This window comes from Oncorhynchus kisutch, unplaced genomic scaffold (genome assembly GCF_002021735.2).
Source record: "Oncorhynchus kisutch isolate 150728-3 unplaced genomic scaffold, Okis_V2 Okis04b-Okis11a_hom, whole genome shotgun sequence".
Taxonomy (NCBI): Eukaryota; Metazoa; Chordata; class Actinopteri; order Salmoniformes; family Salmonidae; genus Oncorhynchus; species Oncorhynchus kisutch.
Window position 1 is genome coordinate 10,794,960 of NW_022261981.1, and position 23,077 is coordinate 10,818,036.

The 23,077-nt window shown below is 48.1% G+C and overlaps 1 protein-coding gene across 4 annotated transcripts in view; it reads right to left on the reverse strand.

Annotated features, from left to right (window-relative positions):
* The window catches only part of LOC109876547 (ryanodine receptor 2), a 276,342-nt gene that overhangs the window by 102,763 nt on the left and 150,502 nt on the right, over window positions 1-23,077 (reverse strand). For all 4 annotated transcript variants that reach the window (XM_031813092.1, XM_031813093.1, XM_031813094.1 and 1 more), the window contains 4 exons: window positions 22,609-22,690; window positions 13,121-13,251; window positions 12,134-12,261; window positions 770-965 (listed from right to left, as the gene is read on the reverse strand). In XM_031813092.1, coding sequence (XP_031668952.1) covers window positions 770-965; window positions 12,134-12,261; window positions 13,121-13,251; window positions 22,609-22,690 — 537 coding nt within the window. The remainder of the gene's footprint in view (window positions 1-769; window positions 966-12,133; window positions 12,262-13,120; window positions 13,252-22,608; window positions 22,691-23,077) is intronic.

Below are 23,077 nucleotides of genomic sequence, written 5' to 3' on the forward strand. Positions count from 1 at the left end.
AGCCATGAGGTCGAAGGAATTGTCCGTAGAGCTCAGAGACAGGATTGTGTCGAGGCACAGATCTGGGGAAGGGTACCAAAACATTTCTGCAGCATTGAAGGTCCCCAAGAACACAGTGGCCACCATTATTCTTAAATGGAAGAAGGTCAGAACCACCAAGAATCTTGTTTCTAAAAACCCTGTTTTTGCTTTGTCATTTTGGGGTATTGTGTGTAGATTGATGAAGGTATTGTAGTGATTCCTACGTCGAAAAATATTTATTGATCTGACGAACAACCTGACGACACACTTGGAACATTTCTATCTTTCCTGTATATTCTATAACCACGTTTAGCTACCGCTTGCATCATAACTTATTGATTTTTCCTGGAATTATTTAAGTGTGTTTCAGAGATGGCCAGAATAGTAATGTGTTCAGATGTTAATTGCTAATTTCATGGACCTTGTTTCTCAGGCTACATATGTTAATATGGGCTATTTTTAGTCCTTTTCTGGGTTGCTTGATTGTTTTTAATGATCCGAGGTAGACATGTCCATGACATTTACTTTTGACTCAATGCTACTGAGTGGCCTGCCCACAGTGGGCTTCTTCTTAAGGCAGACAGTTTTCAGTACAAACAGTGGAATTCAATTCTATGTGCATGTATGATTATTGCTGACGATCCCCTCTGACGACATACGACGTACACACACACACATAACAACCAAGACATTGACAAGCAGGCTGAAGTGCTTTTGACCATGTGGTAGATAGAAGGTGTGTCTCTACCTGCGAGCCGTTTCATCCAGGCCCCCTCGTCGATCCCCAGGTTATTATAGATAATCTTCAGGATGTTGCCCAGTAGACTATTCATGTGGTCTGAGGTGAGGTGAGTACAGCAGCTGTTTGCAGTCTCTGGAGGGTTGTTCTCTGGGCCGTGCTCCCACCAGTGAGACATGTAGCTGCATAGCATGGGCAGCACCACCTGAGGATAAGGACAGGGGGAGGAATGCTCATGTTAAATGTTTAAGCAGTGTTGTCTTTTCAATCATGTTCGTATCTCTTGTCAGCTCAGGGATCCAGACCAACATTTTCCCCTGGTGTCACTGGGGCCACCAACGTTTTCAGTTGGTGGTACCAGCCCATGATTTGGTGGTACCAGCCCATGATTTGGTGGTACCAGCCCATGATTTGGTGGTACCAGCCCATGATTTGGTGGTACCAGCCCATGATTTGGTGGTTCCAGTGCATGATTTGGTGGTACCAGCCCATGATTTGGTGGTACCAGCCCATGATTTGGTGGTACCAGCCCATGATTTGGTGGTTCCAGTGCATGATTTGGTGGTACCAGCCCATGATTTGGTGGTACCAGCCCATGATTTGGTGGTACCAGCTCATGGTACCAGCTCATGATTTGGTGGTACCAGCCCATGATTTGGTGGTACCAGCTCATGATTTGGTGGTACCAGCTCATGGTACCAGCTCATGATTTGGTGGTACCAGCCCATGATTTGGTGGTACCAGCTCATGATTTGGTCATTATTAATCCTTATAAAGTCATTATAAAGTCATTATTAATCATTACAAAGTCATTATTAGTCATTACAAAGTCATTATTAATCATTACAAAGTCATTTTTAATCATTATAAAGTCATTATTAAGTCATTATTAATCATTATTAAGTCATTATAAGTCATTATTAATCATTACAAAGTCATTATTGATATTTATAAAATCATTATTAATCATTATAAAGTCATTATTAATCATTATTAAGTCATTCATAAAGCTGTATTAAGAGGTGTAATTGACAACTCACATAGTATTCAATAAATACATCCAAACAGGAATGCATGATTTAAAATATTCTGATATGCAACCTAATCCAGTGATTGTCATTCATTTGATATGCAACCTAATCCAGTGATTGTCATTCATTTGATATGCAACCTAATCCAGTGATTGTCATTCATTTGATATGCAACCTAATCCAGTGATTGTCATTCATTTGATATGCAACCTAATCCAGTGATTGTCATTCATTTGATATGCAACCTAATCCAGTGATTGTCATTCATTTGATATGCAACCTAATCCAGTGATTGTCATTCATTTGATATGCAACCTAATCCAGTGATTGTCATTCATTTGATATGCAACCTAATCCAGTGATTGTCATTCATTTGATATGCAACCTAATCCAGTGATTGTCATTCATTTAATATGCAACCTAATCCAGTGATTGTCATTCATTTGATATGCAACCTAATCCAGTGATTGTCATTCATTTGATATGCAACCTAATCCAGTGATTGTCATTCATTTGATATGCAACCTAATCCAGTGATTGTCATTCATTTGATATGCAACCTAATCCAGTGATTGTCATTCATTTGATATGCAACCTAATCCAGTGATTGTCATTCATTTGATATGCAACCTAATCCAGTGATTGTCATTCATTTGATATGCAACCTAATCCAGTGATTGTCATTCATTTGATATGCAACCTAATCCAGTGATTGTCATTCATTTGAGGTTGACAATTAGGTTATTTCTGTTATATTTTACTCTCAAAATAGGGCATTTGTATTTTTTATGGATCCCTATTAGTTCCTGCCAAGGCAGCAGCTACTCTTCCTGGGGTTTATTATGGATCCCCATTAGTTCCTGCCAAGGCAGCAGCTACTCTTCCTGGGGTTTATTATGGATCCCCGTTAGTTCCAGCCAAGGCAGCAGCTACTCTTCCTGGGGTTTATTATGGATCCTCATTAGTTCCTGCCAAGGCAGCAGCTACTCTTCCTGGGGTTTATTATGGATCCCCATTAGTTCCTGCCAAGGCAGCAGCTACTCTTCCTGGGGTTTATTATGGGTCCCCGTTAGTTCCAGCCAAGGCAGAAGCTACTCTTCCTGGGGTTTATTATGGTTCCCCATTAGTTCCTGCCAAGGCAGCAGCTACTCTTCCTGGGGTTTATTATGGATCCCCATTAGTTCCTGCCAAGGCAGCAGCTACTCTTCCTGGGGTTTATTATGGATCCCCATTAGTTCCAGCCAAGGCAGAAGCTACTCTTCCTGGGGTTTATTATGGATCCCCATTAGTTCCTGCCAAGGCAGCAGCTACTCTTCCTGGGGTTTATTATGGATCCCCATTAGTTCCTGCCAAGGCAGCAGCTACTCTTCCTGGGGTTTATTATGGATCCCCATTAGTTCCTGCCAAGGCAGCAGCTACTCTTCCTGGGGTTTATTATGGATCCCCGTTAGTTCCAGCCAAGGCAGCATCTACTCTTCCTGGGGTTTATTATGGATCCCCATTAGTTCCTGCCAAGGCAGCAGCTACTCTTCCAGGGGTATATTATGGATCCCCATTAGTTCCTGCCAAGGCAAAAGCTACTCTTCCTGGGGTTTATTATGATCCCCATTAGTTCCTGCCAAGGCAGCAGCTCCTCTTCCTGGGGTTTATTATGGATCCCCATTAGTTCCTGCCAAGGCAGCAGCTACTCTTCCTGGGGTTTATTATGGATCCCCATTAGTTCCTGCCAAGGCAAAGCTACCCTTCCTGGGGTTTATTATGGATCCCCATTAGTTCCTGCCAAGGCAGCAGCTACTCTTCCTGGGGTTTATTATGGATCCCCATTAGTTCCTGCCAAGGTAGCAGTTACTCTTCCTGGGGTTTATTATGGATCCCCATTAGTTCCTGCCAAGGCAGCAGCTACTCTTCCTGGGGTTTATTATGGATCCCCATTAGTTCCTGCCAAGGCAAAAGATACCCTTCCTGGGGTTTATTATGGATCCCCATTAGTTCCTGCCAAGGCAAAATATACCCTTCCTGGGGTCCAGCAAAATTAAGGCAGTTAAAAAATTAACAACATTTTTTTTTACAATACATTCACAACAGATGTCACAACATATTAAGGGTGTTCCCTCAGGTCCCTACTATACTACCACGTATCTACAACACAAAGTCCATGTCTACGTGTGTGTAGAGTGCATATGTTATCATGTGTGTGTATGCATGTGTCTATGTTTGTGTTGCCTCACAGTCCCCGCTGTTCCATAAGGTGTATTTTTACCTGTTTTTAAAGTCTGATTCTACTGCTGCATCAGTTACCTGATGTGGAATAGAGTTCCATGTAGTCATGGCTCTATGTAGTACTGTGGAATAGAGTTCCATGTAGTCATGGCTTTATGTAGTACTGTGGAATAGAGTTCCATGTAGTCATGGCTCTGTGTAGTACTGTGGAATAGAGTTCCATGTAGTCATGGCTCTATGTAGTACTGTGGAATAGAGTTCCATGTAGTCATGGCTCTATGTAGTACTGTGGAATATAGTTCCATGTAGTCATGGCTCTATGTAGTACTGTGGAATAGAGTTCCATGTAGTCATGGCTCTATGTAGTACTGTGGAATTGAGTTCCATGTAGTCATGGCTCTATGTAGTACTGTGGAATAGAGTTCCATGTAGTCATGGCTCTATGTAGTACTGTGGAATAGAGTTCCATGTAGTCATGGCTCTATGAAGTACTGTGGAATAGAGTTCCATGTAGTCATGGATCTATGTAGTACTGTGGAATAGAGTTCCATGTAGTCATGGCTCTATGTAGTACTGTGGAATAGAGTTCCATGTAGTCATGGCTCTATGTAGTACTGTGGAATAGAGTTCCATGTAGTCATGGCTCTATGTAGTACTGTGGAATAGAGTTCCATGTAGTCATGGCTCTATGTAGTACTGTGGAATAGAGTTCCATGTAGTCATGGCTCTATGTAGTACTGTGGAATGTGGAACACCTGACCCACCTGGAGAGAACATCTGACCCACCTGGAGAGAACACCTGACCAACCTGGAGAGAACACCTGACCCGCCTGGAGAGAACACCTGACCCGCCTGGAGAGAACACCTGACTCGCCTGGAGAGAACACCTGACCCACCTGGAGAGAACACCTGACCCACCTGGAGAGAACACCTGACCCGCCTGGAGAGAACACCTGACCCACCTGGAGAGAACACCTGACCCGCCTGGAGAGAACACCTGACCCACCTGGAGAGAACACCTGACCCACCTGGAGAGAACACCTGACCCACCTGGAGAGAACACCTGACCCACCTGGAGACAACACCTGACCCGCCTGGAGAGAACACCTGACCCACCTGGAGAGAACACCTGACCCGCCTCGAGAGAACACCTGACCCGCCTGGAAAGAACACCTGATCCACCTGGAGAGAACACCTGACCCACCTGGAGAGAACACCTGACCCACCTGGAGAGAACACCTGACCCGCCTGGAGAGAACACCTGACCCGCCTGGAGAGAACACCTGACCCGCCTGGAGAGAACACCTGACTCGCCTGGAGAGAACACCTGACCCACCTGGAGAGAACACCTGACCCGCCTGGAGAGAACACCTGGCCCACCCATCTCTGTCTCCATTTCTTAGATTCTTCTGTGTTCAAATGTGTCTCCTACAACATTGCCCCATCACAGTTAAGAGATGTTAAATGCACCAGAATAATACACCTCTTAATGGTATTCTGAATTCCTTTATAATTCCAACTCACAAGTCTTATCTGATTCTCTATGCTGTCCATAGAGGTAGTGGTATTCATTTGACGCACAGATCTGTACCTGTACCCTCAGAGCCTGGACAGACTGTCATTAACATGGTGAACTGGTCTACCAGACAGAACAGACTGTCATTAACATGGTGAACTGGTCTACCAGACAGAACATACTGTCATAAACATGACCAACTGGTCTACCAGTCAGAAAATACTGTAATTAACATGGTGAACTGGTCTACCAGTCAGAACAGGATGGAAATGAACACCCCCTTCCTGTAGCCTGTCTGTAAAGGTATGTTGTGCACACCACAGGAGGTTGGTGACACCCTAATTAGGGGAGGAAGGGCTCGTGGTAATGACTGGAGCGGAGTCAGTGGAACGGTATCAAACACATCAAACACCTGGTTTCCATGGTTTCCAGGTGTTTCCTGCCGTTCCTCAGCAGCCTCCTGCGGTGTACACAGTCAGGACAAAACTGCCCAGACCATTATAATAACCATGTCACAGTTGTATTAGGGAAAGGGGGGATACCTAGTCAGTTGTATTAGGGGAAGGGGGGATACCTAGTCAGTTGTATTAGGGAAAGGGGGGATACCTAGTCAGTTGTATTAGGGAAAGGGGGGATACCTAGTCAGTTGTATTAGGGGAAGGGGGGATACCCAGTCAGTTGTATTAGGGAAAGGGGAGATACCTAGTCAGTTGTATTAGGGAAAGGGGGGATACCTAGTCAGTTGTATTAGGGGAAAGGGGGGATACCCAGTCAGTTGTATTAGGGGAAGGGGGGATACCTAGTCAGTTGTATTAGGGGAAGGGGGGGATACCCAGTCAGTTGTATTAGGGAAAGGGGGGATACCTAGTCAGTTGTATTAGGGAAAGGGGGGATACCTAGTCAGTTGTATTAGGGGAAGGGGGGATACCTAGTCAGTTGTACAACTGAATGCATTCAACTGAAAATATGCCTTTTGCATTTAACCTCTGAATCAGAGAGGTGCAGGGGAGCTGCCGTAATCAACATCCACGTCTTCAGCGCCCTGGGAACAGTGGGTTGACTACCCCTTGTCAGGGGTTCGATCCAGCAACCTTTCGGTTACTGGCCCAGTGCTCAAACCACTAGGCTACCTGCTGCTCCTTCCTCACAGTGACTAGAGTGTTGCTCCTTCCTCACAGTGACTAGCAGCTCCTTCCTCAGTGACTAGAGTGCTGCTCCTTCCTCACAGTGACTAGAGTGCTGCTCCTTCCTCACAGTGACTAGAGTGCTGCTCCTTCCTCACAGTGACTAGAGTGATGCTCCTTCCTCACAGTGACTAGAGTGCTGCTCCTTCCTCACAGTGACTAGCAGCTCCTTCCTCAGTGACTAGAGTGCTGCTCCTTCCTCACAGTGACTAGCAGCTCCTTCCTCAGTGACTAGAGTGCTGCTCCTTCCTCACAGTGACTAGCAGCTCCTTCCACAGTGACTAGTGCTGCTCCTTCCTCACAGTGACTAGAGTGCTGCTCCTTCCTCACAGTGACTAGAGTGCTGCTCCTTCCTCACAGTGACTAGCAGCTCCTTCCTCAGTGACTAGTGTTGCTCCTTCCTCAGTGACTAGAGTGCTGCTCCTTCCTCACAGTGACTAGCAGCTCCTTCCTCAGTGACTAGAGTGCTGCTCCTTCCTCACAGTGACTAGAGTGCTGCTCCTTCCTCACAGTGACTAGCAGCTCCTTCCTCAGTGACTAGAGTGCTGCTCCTTCCTCACAGTGACTAGAGTGCTGCTCCTTCCTCACAGTGACTAGAGTGCTGCTCCTTCCTCACAGTGACTAGAGTGCTGCTCCTTCCTCACAGTGACTAGCAGCTCCTTCCTCAGTGACTAGAGTGCTGCTCCTTCCTCACAGTGACTAGCAGCTCCTTCCTCAGTGACTAGAGTGCTGCTCCTTCCTCACAGTGACTAGTGCTGCTCCTTCCTCAGTGACTAGAGTGCTGCTCCTTCCTCACAGTGACTAGCAGCTCCTTCCTCAGTGACTAGAGTGCTGCTCCTTCCTCACAGTGACTAGCAGCTCCTTCCTCAGTGACTAGAGTGCTGCTCCTTCCTCACAGTGACTAGAGTGCTGCTCCTTCCTCACAGTGACTAGCAGCTCCTTCCTCAGTGACTAGTGTTGCTCCTTCCTCAGTGACTAGAGTGCTGCTCCTTCCTCACAGCGACTAGCAGCTCCTTCCCCACAGTAACTAGAGTGCTGCTCCTTCCTCACAGTGACTAGAGTGTTGCTCCTTCCTCACAGTGACTAGCAGCTCCTTCCTCACAGTGACTAGAGTGCTGCTCCTTCCTCAGTGACTAGAGTGCTGTTCCATCCTCACAGTGACTAGAGTGCTGCTCCTTCCTCACAGTGACTAGAGTGCTGCTCCTTCCTCACAGTGACTAGAGTGCTGCTCCTTCCTCACAGTGACTAGAGTGCTGCTCCTTCCTCACAGTGACTAGAGTGTTGCTCCTCCCTCACAGTGACTAGCAGCTCCTTCCTCACAGTGACTAGAGTGCAGCTCCTTCCTCAGTGACTAGAGTGCTGCTCCTTCCTCACAGTGACTAGAGTGCTGCTCCTTCCTCACAGTGACTAGAGTGCTGCTCCTTCCCCAGTGACTAGAGTGCTGCTCCTTCCCCAGTGACTAGAGTGCTGCTCCTTCCTCACAGTGACTAGAGTGCAGCTCCTTCCTCAGTGACTAGAGTGCTGCTCCATACTCAGTGACTAGTGTTGCTCCTTCCTCACAGTGACTAGAGTGCTGGTCCTTCCTCACAGTGACTAGAGTGTTGCTCCTTCCTCACAGTGACTAGAGTGTTGCTCCTTCCTCACAGGACCACCTATCAAGAGACATCACTGAAGACTCAGCTTATACAGGGCCCAGACTACAGGGCCACCTATCAAGACATCACTGAATACTCAGCTTCTACAGGGCCCAGACTACAGGGCCACCTATCAAGAGACATCACTGAAAACTCAGCTTCTACAGGGCCCAGACTACAGGGCCACCTATGAAGAGACATCACTGAATACTCAGCTTCTACAGGGTCCAGACTACAGGACCACCTATCAAGAGACATCACTGAATACTCAGCTTCTACAGGGCCCAGACTACAGGGCCACCTATCAAGAGACATCACTGAAGACTCAGCTTCTACAGGGCCCAGACTACAGGGCCACCTATCAAGAGACATCACAGCTTCTACAAGGCCCAGACTACAGGGCCACCTATCAAGAGACATCACTGAACACTCAGCTTCTACAGGGCCCAGACTACAGGGCCACCTATCAAGAGACATCACAGCTTCTACAAGGCCCAGACTACAGGGCCACCTTTCAAGAGACATCACTGAAGACTCAGCTTCTACAGGGCCCAGACTACAGGGCCACCCATCAAGAGACATCACTGAAGACTCAGCTTATACAGGGCCCAGACTACAGGGCCACCTATCAAGAGACACCACAGCTTCTACAAGGCCCAGACTACAGGGCCACCTATCAAGAGACATCACTGAAGACTCAGCTTCTACAGGGCCCAGACTACAGGGCCACCTATCAAGACATCACTGAATACTCAGCTTCTACAGGGCCCAGACTACAGGACCACCTATCAAGAGACATCACTGAAGACTCAGCTTCTACAGGGCCCAGACTACATGGCCACCTATCAAGAGACTTCACTGAAGACTCAGCTTCTACAAGGCCCAGACTACAGGACCACCTATCAAGAGACATCACTGAATACTCAGCTTCTACAGGGCCCAGACTACAGGGCCACCTATCAAGAGACATCACTGAAGACTCAGCTTATACAGGGCCCAGACTACAGGGCCACCTATCAAGAGACATCACTGAAGACTCAGCTTCTACAGGGCCCAGACTTGACAAACAGTCTCATTGGTGTTTTATCCAGATTCCACCAAGAGCCCGTTGTCTTCATGGTGGATACTGAAGCCGATGTTTCCACCAGGTGAGCGTTCCAGAGCTGGATACAGAAGGTTGTGATATTTCTCTGGAGGTTAAATGGCCATCTGGGAAAAGACCTAGAGGACAACCAGATGGTGATGTATATCTTCAGGGACACTTCATCATCAAGCTGTGCATATCTTCAGGAACACTTCATCACCAAGCTGTGCATATCTTCAGGGACACTTCATCACCAAGCTGTGCATATCTTCAGGAACACTTCATCACCAAGCTGTGCATATCTTCAGGAACACTTCATCACCAGGCTGTGCATATCTTCAGGGACACTTCATCACCAAGCTGTGCATATCTTCAGGGACACTTCATCACCAAGCTGTGCATATCTTCAGGAACACTTCATCACCAAGCTGTGCATATCTTCAGGGACACTTCATCACCAAGCTGTGCATATCTTCAGGGACACTTCATCACCAAGCTGTGCATATCCTGAGGGGGAATAGGCTTTGTCGTGCCCTCTTCATGACTAGTTTGTTTTTGATGTGGACACCAAGGAATTTGAAGCTCTCAACCTGCTCCACTACAGCCCCGCCGATGAGAATGGGGGCGTGCTCGGTCCTCCTTTTCCTGTAGTCCACAATCATAACCTTAGTCTTGGTTACGTTGAGGGATAGGTTGTTATTCTGGCACCACCCGGCCAGGTCTCTGACCTCCTCCCTATAGGCTGTCTTGTCGTTGCCGGTGATCAGGCCTACCACTGTTGTGTTGTCAGCAAACTTAATGATGGTGTTGGACTTGTGCCTGGCCGTGCAGTCCTGGGTGAACAGGGAGTACAGGAGGGGACTGAGCTCGCACTCGTGAGGGGCCCCCGTGTTGATGATCAGCGCTGCAGATCTGTTGTTGCCTACCCTTACCACCTGGGGGCGGCCTGTCAGGAAGTCCAGGATCCAGTTGCAAAGGGAGGTGTTTAGTCCCAGGTTCCTTAGCTTGGTGATGAGCTTTGAGGGTACGATGGTGTTGAACGCTGAGCTGCTAGGGACGTGAGTGCTACGGATCTGTAGTCATTTAGGCAGGTTGCCTTTGTGTTCTTGGGCACAGGGACTACGGTGGTCTGCTTGAAACATGTTGGTATTAATGACTCAATCAGGGACATGTTGAAAATGTCAGTGAAGAACCCTGCCAGTTGGTCAACGCATGCCCAGAGCACACGTCCTGGTAATCCCTCTGGCCCTGCAGCCTTGTGACTGTTGACCTGTTTAAAAGGTCTTTACTCACATCGGCTGTGGAGAGCGTGATTGTACAGTCATCCAGAACAGCTGGTGCTCTCATGCAAGGTCTGCCGCTGGAGGCCCCAGAATACAGCACCCCCCCCCCCCCGCCACACACTGACGTTCCTTGGAACACTTATATAGACTTGGGACAATTGGTACATTCTTTGCATCATTAATGGACCCTTACAGACAATATATTGACCTTTGGCTCCATCTAGTGGTTAGTGGTAATGGTTTCGTGTCCCCAACAGAATACAGTGGTACGTCGTGGCCAAATAACCATTTTCTCTATGTGTGCTATATTTATTGTTTTGCTCCATTTAGAATCTGATATTATGAAATATTACCTCTGATAAGGTGATTATGAATTCACTATCAAAATAAGGGATTAAGAACCTGTGAATTGATGTATTATGCTTCTGTGTGGAACTGGCAGAATGGTGGCTCACCTAGGACCACACTCCTTTTTCCCAGGTATCCCTGTGCCATATAGAGGGTTGGCAGTATGGGCATGGTAAGCCCTGGGGGTTGGCAGTATGGGCATGGTAAGCCATGGGGGTTGGCAGTATGGGCATGGTAAGCCATGGGGGTTGGCAGTATGGGCATGGTAAGCCCTGGGTTTTGGCAGAATGGGCATGATAAGCGCTGGGAGTTGGCAGTATGGGCATGGTAAGCCCTGGGTTATGGCAGGAAGGGCATGATAAGCGCTGGGAGTTGGCAGTATGGGCATGGTAAGCGATGGGAGTTGGCAGTATGGGCATGGTAAGCCCTGGGGGTGGCAGTATGGGCATGGTAAGCCCTGGGGGTTGGCAGTATGGACAGAGTGTCCTGTTAATAACCCACCAGTCTCCTGTTAATAACCCACCAGTCTCCTGTTAATAAACCACCAGTCTCCTGTTAATAACCCACCAGTCTCCTGTTAATAACCCACCAGTCTCCTGGTAATAAACCACCAGTCTCCTGTTAATAACCCACCAGTCTCCTGTTAATAAACCACCAGTCTCCTGTTAATAACCCACCAGTCTCCTGTTAATAACCCACCAGTCTCCTGTTAATAACCCACCAGTCTCCTGTTAATAAACCACCAGTCTCCTGTTAATAACCCACCAGTCTCCTGTTAATAACCCACCAGTCTCCTGTTAATAACCCACCAGTCTCCTGTTAATAACCCACCAGTCTCCTGTTAATAACCCACCAGTCTCCTGTTAATAACCCACCAGTCTCCTGGTAATAAACCAGTCTCCTGGTAATAAACCAGTCTCCTGTTAATAAACCACCAGTCTCCTGTTAATAAACCACCAGTCTCCTGTTAATAACCCACCAGTCTCCTGTTAATAACCCACCAGTCTCCTGTTAATAAACCACCAGTCTCCTGTTAATAAACCACCAGTCTCCTGTTACCACCAGTCTCCTACCTCCATAACGTGAGGCATCTGCGTGTAGTGCAGGCCGGACTCAGCCAGATCCATGATCTCCTCCAGAGACTTCTCCAGGGACGGGATGACTGGACACATCTCCCCTACCTGGAAGGGCAGATCTAGAGCTGTGGAAGCAGTGGGGAAGAGAGGAGAGAGAGAGGGAAATGGAGAGAGGGAGGAGGGAGAGAGAGGGTGGAGGGAGAGAGAGAGAGGGTGGAGGGAGAGAGAGAGAGGGAAATGGAGAGAGAGAAAGAATGAGAGGGTGGAGGGAGAGAGAGATAGGGAAGGAAGGAAGGAAGGGAGAGAGAGAGAGAGAGAGAGAGAGAGAGAGCGAGAGAGGGAAATGGAGAGAGGGAGGAAAAGAGAGGTAGAGAGAGAAAGGAAGAGAGGGCGGAGGGAGAGAGAGAGAGGGTGGAGGGAGGGAGAGAGGATGGAGGGAGAGAGAGAGAGAGGGTGGTGGGAGAGAGAGAGAGAGAAAGAAAGAGAGGGTGGAGGGAGATAGAGAGAGAGGGGAAAGGAAGGGAGAGAGAGAGAGAAATGGAGAGAGGGTGGAGGGAGAGAGAGAGAGAGAGAGAGAGAGAGGGAAATAGAGAGAGGGAAATAGAGAGAGGGAGGAAAAGAGAGGTAGAGAGAGATAAAGAAAGAGGGTGGAGGGTGAGAGGGAGAGAGACAGGGTGGAGGGAGAGAGAGAGAGAAAGAAAGAAAGAGGGTAGAGGGAGAGAGAGGCAGAGAGAGAGGGTAAAGGGAGAGAGGGAGAGAGAGGGTAGAGGGAGAGAGAGGCAGAGAGAGGGAGAGAGAGGGTGGAGGGAGAGAGGGAGTAAGAGACAGAGAGATAAAAGGTGATAGTGAGAGAGACATAAAGACTGTATGCAGTCATTCCTCAATTCAGTTTGCAACATTTATGCCAAGCTTCTCTCTATCTCTCCATCCAAACTGATCCTGTCTTTGATTCTAAAACACCTGAAGGACAGTTTGCAACAGTACCTGTTCTGTCCCGGGAGCCCTTAGTAATGTAGATGGAGTAGTTGTTGAACTGGTTGAGCTCTGGTTCCAGGAAGGCCACAGGGAACGCCCCCGAGAACGCTGCAAGACATTCACCTAGGGCTGGGCGCTGCCTGCAGGAGGAAGAGGAGGAAGGAAGAGGAGGAGGAGGAAGGAGGAAGAGGAGGAGGGGGGAGGTAGGGGGAGGAAGGAGGAAGAGGAGGAAGGGGCAGGAGGAGGAGGTAGGGGGAGGAAGGAGGAAGAGGAGGGAGGGGGAGGAAGAAGGAAGAGGTGGAAGGGGAGGAGAAGGATGAGGTAGGGGGAGGTGGAGGAGGTAGGGGGAGGAAGCAGAGGAAGGGGCAGGAGAAGAAGGAGGAGGTAGGGGAGGAGGAGGAAGGGGAAGAGAAGGAGGAGGAGGAAGGGGGAGGATAAGGAGGAGGTATGGGAGGAAGAAAGAAGAGGAAGAAGGAGGAGGTAGGGGAGGAGAAGGAGTAGGAAGGAAGAGGAGGAAGGGGAGGAGAAGGAGTAGGTAGGGGGAGGAGAAGGAGGAGGTAGGGGGAGGAAGGAGGAGGTAGGGGGAGGAGAAGGAGAAGGTAGGGGGAGGAAGGAGGAGGTAGGGGGAGGAGAAGGAGGAGGTAGGAGGAGGAAGGAGGAAGAGGAGGAAGGGGGAGGATAAGGAGGAGGTAGGGGGAGGAAGGAGGAGGTAGGGGGAGGAGAAGGAGAAGGTAGGGGGAGGAAGGAGGAGGTAGGGGGAGGAGAAGGAGGAGGTAGGAGGAGGTATGAGGAGGAGGTGGTAGGGGGAGGAAGGAGGAGGAGGTGGTAGGGGGAGGAAGGAGGAAGAGGAGGAAGGGGGAGGAGGAGGAGGAAGGGGGAGGATAAGGAGGAGGTAGGGGAGGAAGAAAGAAGAGGAGGAGGAGGAAGGGGCAGGAAGAGGAGGAGGTAGGGGGAGGAAGGAGGAAGCGGAGGAAGGGGCAGGAGGAGGAGGAGGTGGGGGGAGGATAAGGAGGAGGTAGGGGAGGAAGAAAGAAGAGGAGGAGGAGGAAGGGGCAGGAAGAGGAGGAGGTAGGGGGAGGAAGGAGGAAGAGGAGGAAGGGGCAGGAGGAGGAGGAGGTAGGGGAGGAAGGGGGAGGAGGAGGAGGAGGAGGAGGAGGAGGAAAAGTGAGGGACAGCTCATGTTCAGGAAGACACTCCTTCTTCAGAATAACTGGTTTAACCCAGTCACATCCTTTACTAGACTTAATGCAATATTCAAATGAGCCACAGACCAAACTATGGTTGTTGTAAATGTATGAAATGTGGTGTCAACATAGTCTGTAGAAGGTTCTAGACAGGACACTTTTAGATTGTCATTATCTATCATACTTCCAGTGTCACGTTTGAGAAAACGTGAAAAAACATTAAAAATGACCTCAGCATATATAATGTTTATTGGTCAGTAGCGACCATGTTGTTTGACATGCTAGCCTGTTGTTTGACATGCTAGCCTGTTGTTTGACATGCTAGCCTGTTGTTTGACATGCTAGCCTGTTGTTTGACATGCTAGCCTGTTGTTTGACATGCTAGCCTGTTGTTTGACATGCTAGCCTGTTGTTTGACATGCTACCATGTTGTTTGACATGCTAGCCTGTTGTTTGACATGCTAGCCTGTTGTTTGACATGCTAGCCTGGAAAAACATAATTTGTGAGATCTTGGTCCATGGATACCGTATATCAGGTGTTGTACAGGTCATTCAGAGGAGTAAAGCATTTGGAGTGTTTTTCACTCAATTCTAAATGGAGGACCTTAAAGTAACACCCCAGAGGAAGTAGCCACCACTATTTTGATGTCATTTCCTGTTCAAGACAGGAAAGGCATATTTAGGTTCCACCTCAGAAGAATGATGAAGGCTACTTATCTACAGTACCAGTCAAAAGTTTGGACACACCTACTCATTCCAGGGTTTATCTTTATTTTTACCATTTTCTACATTGTAGAATAAGACAGAATAAGACATCGAACTATGAAATAACACATATGGAATCATGTAGTAACCAAAAAAGTGTTAAAACTGCAGGATCAGTGTCCCGTCCACGGTGGAGCTAACGTAGGCTAATGTGATTAGCATGAGGTTGAACTAACGTAGGCTAATGTGATTAGCATGAGGTTGAACTAACGTAGGCTAATGTGATTAGCATGAGGTTGAACTAACGTAGGCTAATGTGATTAGCATGAGGTTGAACTAACGTAGGCTAATGTGATTAGCATGAGGTTGAACTAACGTAGGCTAATGTGATTAGCATGAGGTTGAACTAACGTAGGCTAATGTGATTAGCATGAGGTTGAACTAACGTAGGCTAATGTGATTAGCATGAGGTTGAACTAACGTAGGCTAATGTGATTGGCATGAGGTTGTAATGGAATCATGTAGTAACCAAAAAAGTGTTAAAACTGCAGGATCAGTGTCCCGTCCACGGTGGAGCTAACGTGATTAGCATGAGGTTGAACTAACGTAGGCTAATGTGATTAGCAAGAACATTTCCCAGGACATAGACATATCTGATATGGGCAGAAAGATTCAATTCTTGTTAATCTAACTGCACTGTCTAATTTCCAGTAGCTATTAGTGAAATAATACCATGCCATTGTTTGAGGAGGGTGCACAGTTATGAACTTGAAATGTATTAGTAAAGCAATTAGGCACATTTGGGCAGTCTTGACGCAAAATTTTGAACATAAATACAATGGTTCATTGGATCAGTCTAAACCTTTGCACATACAGTGCTGCCATCTAGTGGCCAACATCTAAATTATACCTGGGCTGGAAAAATACATTATGGCCTGTCTCTTGCATTTCAAAGATGATGATGATGCAAAAAAAAAACAGTTGTTTTTACTTATTTGTATTATCTTTTACCAGATCTAATGTGTTATATTCTCCTACATTCATTTCACATTTCCACAAACTTCAAAGTGTTTCCTTTCAAATGGTACCAAGAATATGCATATCCTTGCTTCGTGGCCTGAGCTACAGGTAGTTAGATTTGGGTATGTCATTTTAGGAGAAATTGGGGGGAAAGGGGGCGGATCCTTATTTAAACAAATCAGAATATATTTTAGATTCTTTAAAGCAGCAACCCTTTGCTTCGATGACAGCTTTGCACACTCTTTCAACCAGTAAATATGAAGAAAAACCCTAGAATCAGTAGGTGTGTCCAAACTTCTGACTGGTCCTGTATATTCACCAATTGGGAGTGGGAATTTCCACGTGGCGTTGATCAACATTAACATTTTGTTGTTCACTGACAGCTGTCAGTGTAGCTAGCGCGCTAACCTTATCTAGCATGTTGTCGTTTGACAGCTGTCAGTGTAGCTAGCGCGCTAACCTTATCTAGCATGTTATCGGTTGACAGCTGTCAGTGTAGCTGGCGCGCTAACCTTATCTAGCATGTTGTTCACTGACACCTGTCAGTGTAGCTAGCGCGCTAACCTTATCTAGCCTGTTGTTCACTGACAGCTGTCAGTGTAGCTGGCGCGCTAACCTTATCTAGCATGTTATCGGTTGACAGCTGGCAGTGTAGCTAGCGCGCTAACCTTATCTAGCATGTTGTCGGTTGAGAGCTGTCAGTGTAGCTAGTGCGCTAACCTTATCTAGCATGTTGTCGGTTGACAGCTGTCAGTGTAGCTAGCGCGCTAACCTTATCTAGCATGTTATCGGTTGACAGCTGTCAGTGTAGCTAGCGCGCTAACCTTATCTAGCATGTTGTTCACTGACAGCTGTCAGTGTAGCTAGCACGCTAACCTTATCTAGCATGTTATCGGTTGACAGCTGTCAGTGTAGCTAGCGCGCTAACCTTATCTAGCATGTTGTTCACTGACAGCTGTCAGTGTAGCTAGCGCGCTAACCTTATCTAGCATGTTATCGGTTAACAGCTGTCAGTGTAGCTAGCGCGCTAACCTTATCTAGCATGTTATCGGTTGACAGCTGTCAGTGTAGCTAGCGCGCTAACCTTATCTAGCATGTTATCGGTTGACAGCTGTCAGTGTAGCTAGCGCGCTAACCTTATCTAGCATGTTGTTCACTGTCAGCTGTCAGTGTAGCTAGCACGCTAACCTTATCTAGCATGTTGTCGGTTGACAGCTGTCAGTGTAGCTAGCGCGCTAACCTTATCTAGCATGTTATCGGTTGACAGCTGTCAGTGTAGCTAGCGCGCTAACCTTATCTAGCATGTTGTTCACTGACAGCTGTCAGTGTAGCTAGCACGCTAACCTTATCTAGCATGTTATCGGATGACAGCTGTCAGTGTAGCTAGCGCGCTAACCTTATCTAGCATGTTGTCGGTTGAGAGCTGTCAGTGTAGCTAGTGCGCTAACCTTATCTAGCATGTTGTCGGTTGACAGCTGTCAGTGTAGCTAGCGCGCTAACCTTATCTAGCATGTTATCGGTTGACAGCTGTCAGTGTAGCTAGCACGCTAACCTTATCTAGCATGTTGTTCACTGACAGCTGTCAGTGTAGCTAGCGCGCTAACCTTATCTAGCATGTTATCGGTTGACAGCTGTCAGTGTAGCTAGCGCGCTAACCTTATCTAGCATGTTGTTCACTGACAGCTGTCAGTGTAGCTAGCGCGCTAACCTTATCTAGCATGTTATCGGTTAACAGCTGTCAGTGTAGCTAGCGCGCTAACCTTATCTAGCATGTTATCGGTTGACAGCTGTCAGTGTAGCTAGCGCGCTAACCTTATCTAGCATGTTATCGGTTGACAGCTGTCAGTGTAGCTAGCGCGCTAACCTTATCTAGCATGTTGTTCACTGTCAGCTGTCAGTGTAGCTAGCACGCTAACCTTATCTAGCATGTTGTCGGTTGACAGCTGTCAGTGTAGCTAGCGCGCTAACATTATCTAGCATGTTGTTCACTGACAGCTGTCAGTGTAGCTAGCGTGCTAACCTTATCTAGCATGTTGTTCACTGACAGCTGTCAGTGTAGCTAGCACGCTAACCTTATCTAGCATGTTATCGGTTGACAGCTGTCAGTGTAGCTAGCGCGCTAACCTTATCTAGCATGTTGTCGGTTGTTACGGAGGTTTTTGTTACTAGATTATCCAGCAGGCTCTATGGCTGGTTCTGGATGTGTCATAAGCATTGGTTTAGAGAAAACTCCCCCCCAGAGGGAATCCACTGGCCTGTCCTGTTATGTCCAACGTTTTGGCATCTTGCAGAAATTGAGGATGTAAATAGAAATAGTTAGAAAGACTAACTATTAGACTGTTTGGCTCCATGGCTGTTTGGATGTTTGTCTCCATGGCTGTTTGGCTCCATGGCTGTTTGGCTCCATGGCTGTTTGGATGTTTGTCTCCATGGCTGTTTGGCTCCATGGCTGTTTGGCTCCATGGCTGTTTGGCTCCATGGCTGTTTGGATGTTTGGCTCCATGGCTCCATGGCTGTTTGGCTCCATGGCTGTTTGGCTCCATGGCCGTTTGGATGTTTGGCTCCATGGCTGTTTGGCTCCATGGCTGTTTGGATGTTTGGCTCCATGGCTGTTTGGCTCCATGGCTGTTTGGATGTTTGGCTCCATGGCCGTTGGCTCCATGGCTGTTTGGATGTTTGGCTCCATGGCCGTTTGGCTCCATGGCTCCATGGCTGTTTGGATGTTTGGCTCCATGGCTGTTTGGCTCCATGGCTGTTTGGCTCCATGGCCTTTTGGCTCCATGGCCGTTTGGCTCCATGGCCGTTAGGCTCCATGGCCTTTTGGCTCCATGGCCGTTAGGCTCCATGGCCTTTTGACTCCATGGCCGTTAGGCTCCATGGCCTTTTGGCTCCATGGCCGTTAGGCTCCATGGCCGTTTGGCTCCATGGCCGTTTGGCTCCATGGCCGTTAGGCTCCATGGCTGTTTGGCTCCATGGCCTTTTGGCTCCATGGCTTTTAGCTCCATGGCCGTTAGGCTCCATGGCCGTTAGGCTCCATGGCCGTTAGGCTCCATGGCCTTTTGGCTCCATGGCCGTTTGGCTCCATGGCCGTTTGGCTCCATGGCCGTTTGGCTCCATGGCCGTTAGGCTCCATGGCCGTTTGGCTCCATGGCCTTTTGGCTCCATGGCTTTTGGCTCCATGGCCGTTAGGCTCCATGGCTGTTTGGCTCCATGGCCTTTTGGCTCCATGGCTTTTGGCTCCATGGCCGTTAGGCTCCATGGCCGTTAGGCTCCATGGCCTTTTGGCTCCATGGCCGTTGGCTCCATGGCTGTTTGGATGTTTGGCTCCATGGCCGTTTGGCTCCATGGCTGTTTGGATGTTTGGCTCCATGGCTGTTTGGCTCCATGGCTGTTTGGCTCCATGGCCTTTTGGCTCCATGGCAGTTTGGCTCCATGGCCGTTAGGCTCCATGGTCTTTTGGCTCCATGGCCGTTAGGCTCCATGGCCTTTTGGCTCCATGGCCGTTAGGCTCCATGGCCTTTTGGCTCCATGGCCGTTTGGCTCCATGGCCGTTTGGCTCCATGGCCGTTAGGCTCCATGGCTGTTTGGCTCCATGGCCTTTTGGCTCCATGGCTTTTAGCTCCATGGCCGTTAGGCTCCATGGCCGTTAGGCTCCATGGCCGTTAGGCTCCATGGCCTTTTGGCTCCATGGCCGTTTGGCTCCATGGCCGTTTGGCTCCATGGCCGTTTGGCTCCATGGCCGTTAGGCTCCATGGCCGTTTGGCTCCATGGCCTTTTGGCTCCATGGCTTTTGGCTCCATGGCCGTTAGGCTCCATGGCTGTTTGGCTCCATGGCCTTTTGGCTCCATGGCTTTTGGCTCCATGGCCGTTAGGCTCCATGGCCGTTAGGCTCCATGGCCTTTTGGCTCCATGGCCGTTGGCTCCATGGCTGTTTGGATGTTTGGCTCCATGGCCGTTTGGCTCCATGGCTGTTTGGATGTTTGGCTCCATGGCTGTTTGGCTCCATGGCTGTTTGGCTCCATGGCCTTTTGGCTCCATGGCAGTTTGGCTCCATGGCCGTTAGGCTCCATGGTCTTTTGGCTCCATGGCCGTTAGGCTCCATGGCCTTTTGGCTCCATGGCCGTTAGGCTCCATGGCCTTTTGGCTCCATGGCCGTTTGGCTCCATGGCCGTTTGGCTCCATGGCCGTTAGGCTCCATGGCTGTTTGGCTCCATGGCCGTTAGGCTGTTTGGATCCATAGCCGTTTGACTCCATGGCCGTTAGGCTGTTTGGCTCCTTGGCTCCATAGCTGTTTGGCTCCATGGCCGTTTGGCTCCATGGCTGTTTGGCTCCATGGCTGTTTGGCTCCATGGCTGTTTGGATGTTTGGCTCCATGGCTGTTTGGCTCCATGGCCTTTTGGCTCCATGGCGGTTTGGCTCCATGGCCGTTTGGCTCCATGGCCTTTTGGCTCCATGGCCTTTTGGCTCCATGGCTGTTTGGCTCCATGGCCGTTAGGCTGTTTGCCTATCGTGGCTGTTTGGCTCCATGGCCTTTTGGCTCCATGGCCGTTAGGCTGTTTGGTTCCATGGCTGTCTGACTCCATGGCCGTTAGGCTGTTTGGCTCCATGGCTGTTTGGCTCCATGGCTGTTTGGCTCCATAGCCGTTTGGCTCCATGGCCGTTTGGCTCCATGGCTGTTTGGCTCCATGGCCTTTTGGCTCCATGGCCGTCAGGCTGTTTGGCTCCATGGCCGTTAGGCTGTTTGGCTCCATGGCCGTTAGGCTGTTTGGCTATCGTGGCTGTTTGGCTCCCATGGCCTTTTGGCTCCATGGCCGTTAGGCTGTTTGGCTCCATGGCCGTTTGACTCCATGGCCGTTAGGCTGTTTGGCTCCTTGGCTCCTTGGCTCCATAGCCGTTTGGCTCCATGGCCGTTTGGCTCCATGGCTGTTTGGCTGTTTGGCTCCATGGCCGTTTGGCTCCATGGCCGTTTGGCTGTTTGGCTCCATAGCTGTTTGGCTCCATAGCTGTTTGGCTCCATAGCGGTTTGGCTCCATGGCCCCTAATTAAAGACAATAGGGTTTCACCCAGCTTCTCTGCTCACACCCCATAATTAAAGACAATAGGGTTTCACCCAGCTTCTCTACTTGAACCCCTAATTAAAGACAATAGGGTCTCACCCAGCTTCTCTGCTCGAATCCCATAATTAAATACAATAGGGTCTCATCCAGCTTCTCTGCTCGAACCCCATAATTAAATACAATAGGGTTTAACCCAGCTTCTCTGCTCGAACCCCATAATTAAATACAATAGGGTCTCACCCAACTTCTCTGCTCGAACCCCTAATTAAATACAATAGGGTTTCACCCAGCTTCTCTGCTTGAACCCCTAATTAAATACAATAGGGTTTCACCCAGCTTCTCTGCTCGAACCCCATAATTAAATACAATAGGGTCTCACCCAACTTCTCTGCTCGAACCCCTAATTAAATACAATAGGGTTTCACCCAGCTTCTCTGCTTGAACCCCTAATTAAATACAATAGGGTTTCACCCAGCTTCTCTGCTCGAACCCCTAATTAAATACAATAGGGTTTCACCCAGCTTCTCTGCTCGAACCCCTAATTAAATACAATAGGGTTTCACCCAGCTTCTCTGCTCGAACCCCTAATTAAATACAATAGGGTCTCACCCAGCTTCTCTGCTTGAACCCATAATTACATTTCTGTAATGGACATGAATGGCGTAACTGGTTGGATGATATATTTTGAATCCATTTCAACCAGCTGGGTAGCTGATCAGTTCCAAGAGACCCTATCTTCCTCTTAATCATCATATTCACATTGAATTCATTTTGACATTTGTAAAAGTAGTTTAACATGAAGATTGGTACGGTTAAATTTTTTTGCTTATTGGGTTGAAATGAAATGATACCAGATGACTTTAGAAAAAAAATTGCCGTTGACTGATCAGATCAAATGATAACGGATCAGACCGAATGATAACGGATCAGACCGAATGATAACGGATCAGATCAAATGATAATGGATCAGATCGAATGATAACGGATCAGATCGAATGATGACGAATCAGATCAAATGATAAAGGATCAGATCGAATGATAACGGATCAGATCGAATGATAACGGATCAGATCAAATGATAATGGATCAGATCGAATGATAACGGATCAGATCAAATGATAACGGATCAGACAGAATGATAACGGATCAGATAAAATGATGGCGGATCAGATCAAATGATAACGGATCAGATGAAATGATGACGGATCAGATCGAACGATGACGAATCAGATCAAATGATAACGGATCAGATAAAATGATGACGGATCAGATCGAATGATAACGGATCAGATGAAATGATGACGGATCAGATCGAACGATGACGAATCAGATCAAATGATAACGGATCAGATCGAATGATAACGGATCAGATCGAATGATGACGAAAAGAGCGTTGTGTTGAACACTGTTACGATGTTCAACAGTGAGAATCACAGAATGGTGAACTTACTAAATGACCTCGAGTTGACTGTGTGATTGACTTCCTCTTAAGGAATCATCGTGTTCACATTGCATTTCATTTTGACGTTACCTTTCTACGTAGATGCTGTTGTTGGTACCAAGACTATACAGGCTGTTGAGGATCCTATAACAGGCCACCTGGACATCATCCACTGTGAAGACAACAAGGGAAGTCTCCTTACACAGAGGAACTACAGTATGACCTTCACAGGATGGTGTCCTTACACAGAGGACCTACAGTATGACCTTTACAGGACGGTGTCCTTACACAGAGGACCTACAGTATGACCTTTACAGGACGGTGTCCTTACACAGAGGACCTACAGTATGACCTTTACAGGACGGTGTCCTTACACAGAGGACCTACAGTACAGACCTAATGAGGGCTTGTCTTTTGTGAGATACAGGGATGGCCTTTTTAATTAACAATGCCTAATGAGGACTGGTCTCGTGAGATACAGGGATAGCCTTTTTAATTAACAATGCCTAATGAGGCCTTGTCTTGTGTGAGATACAGGGATGGCCTTTTCATTTAACAA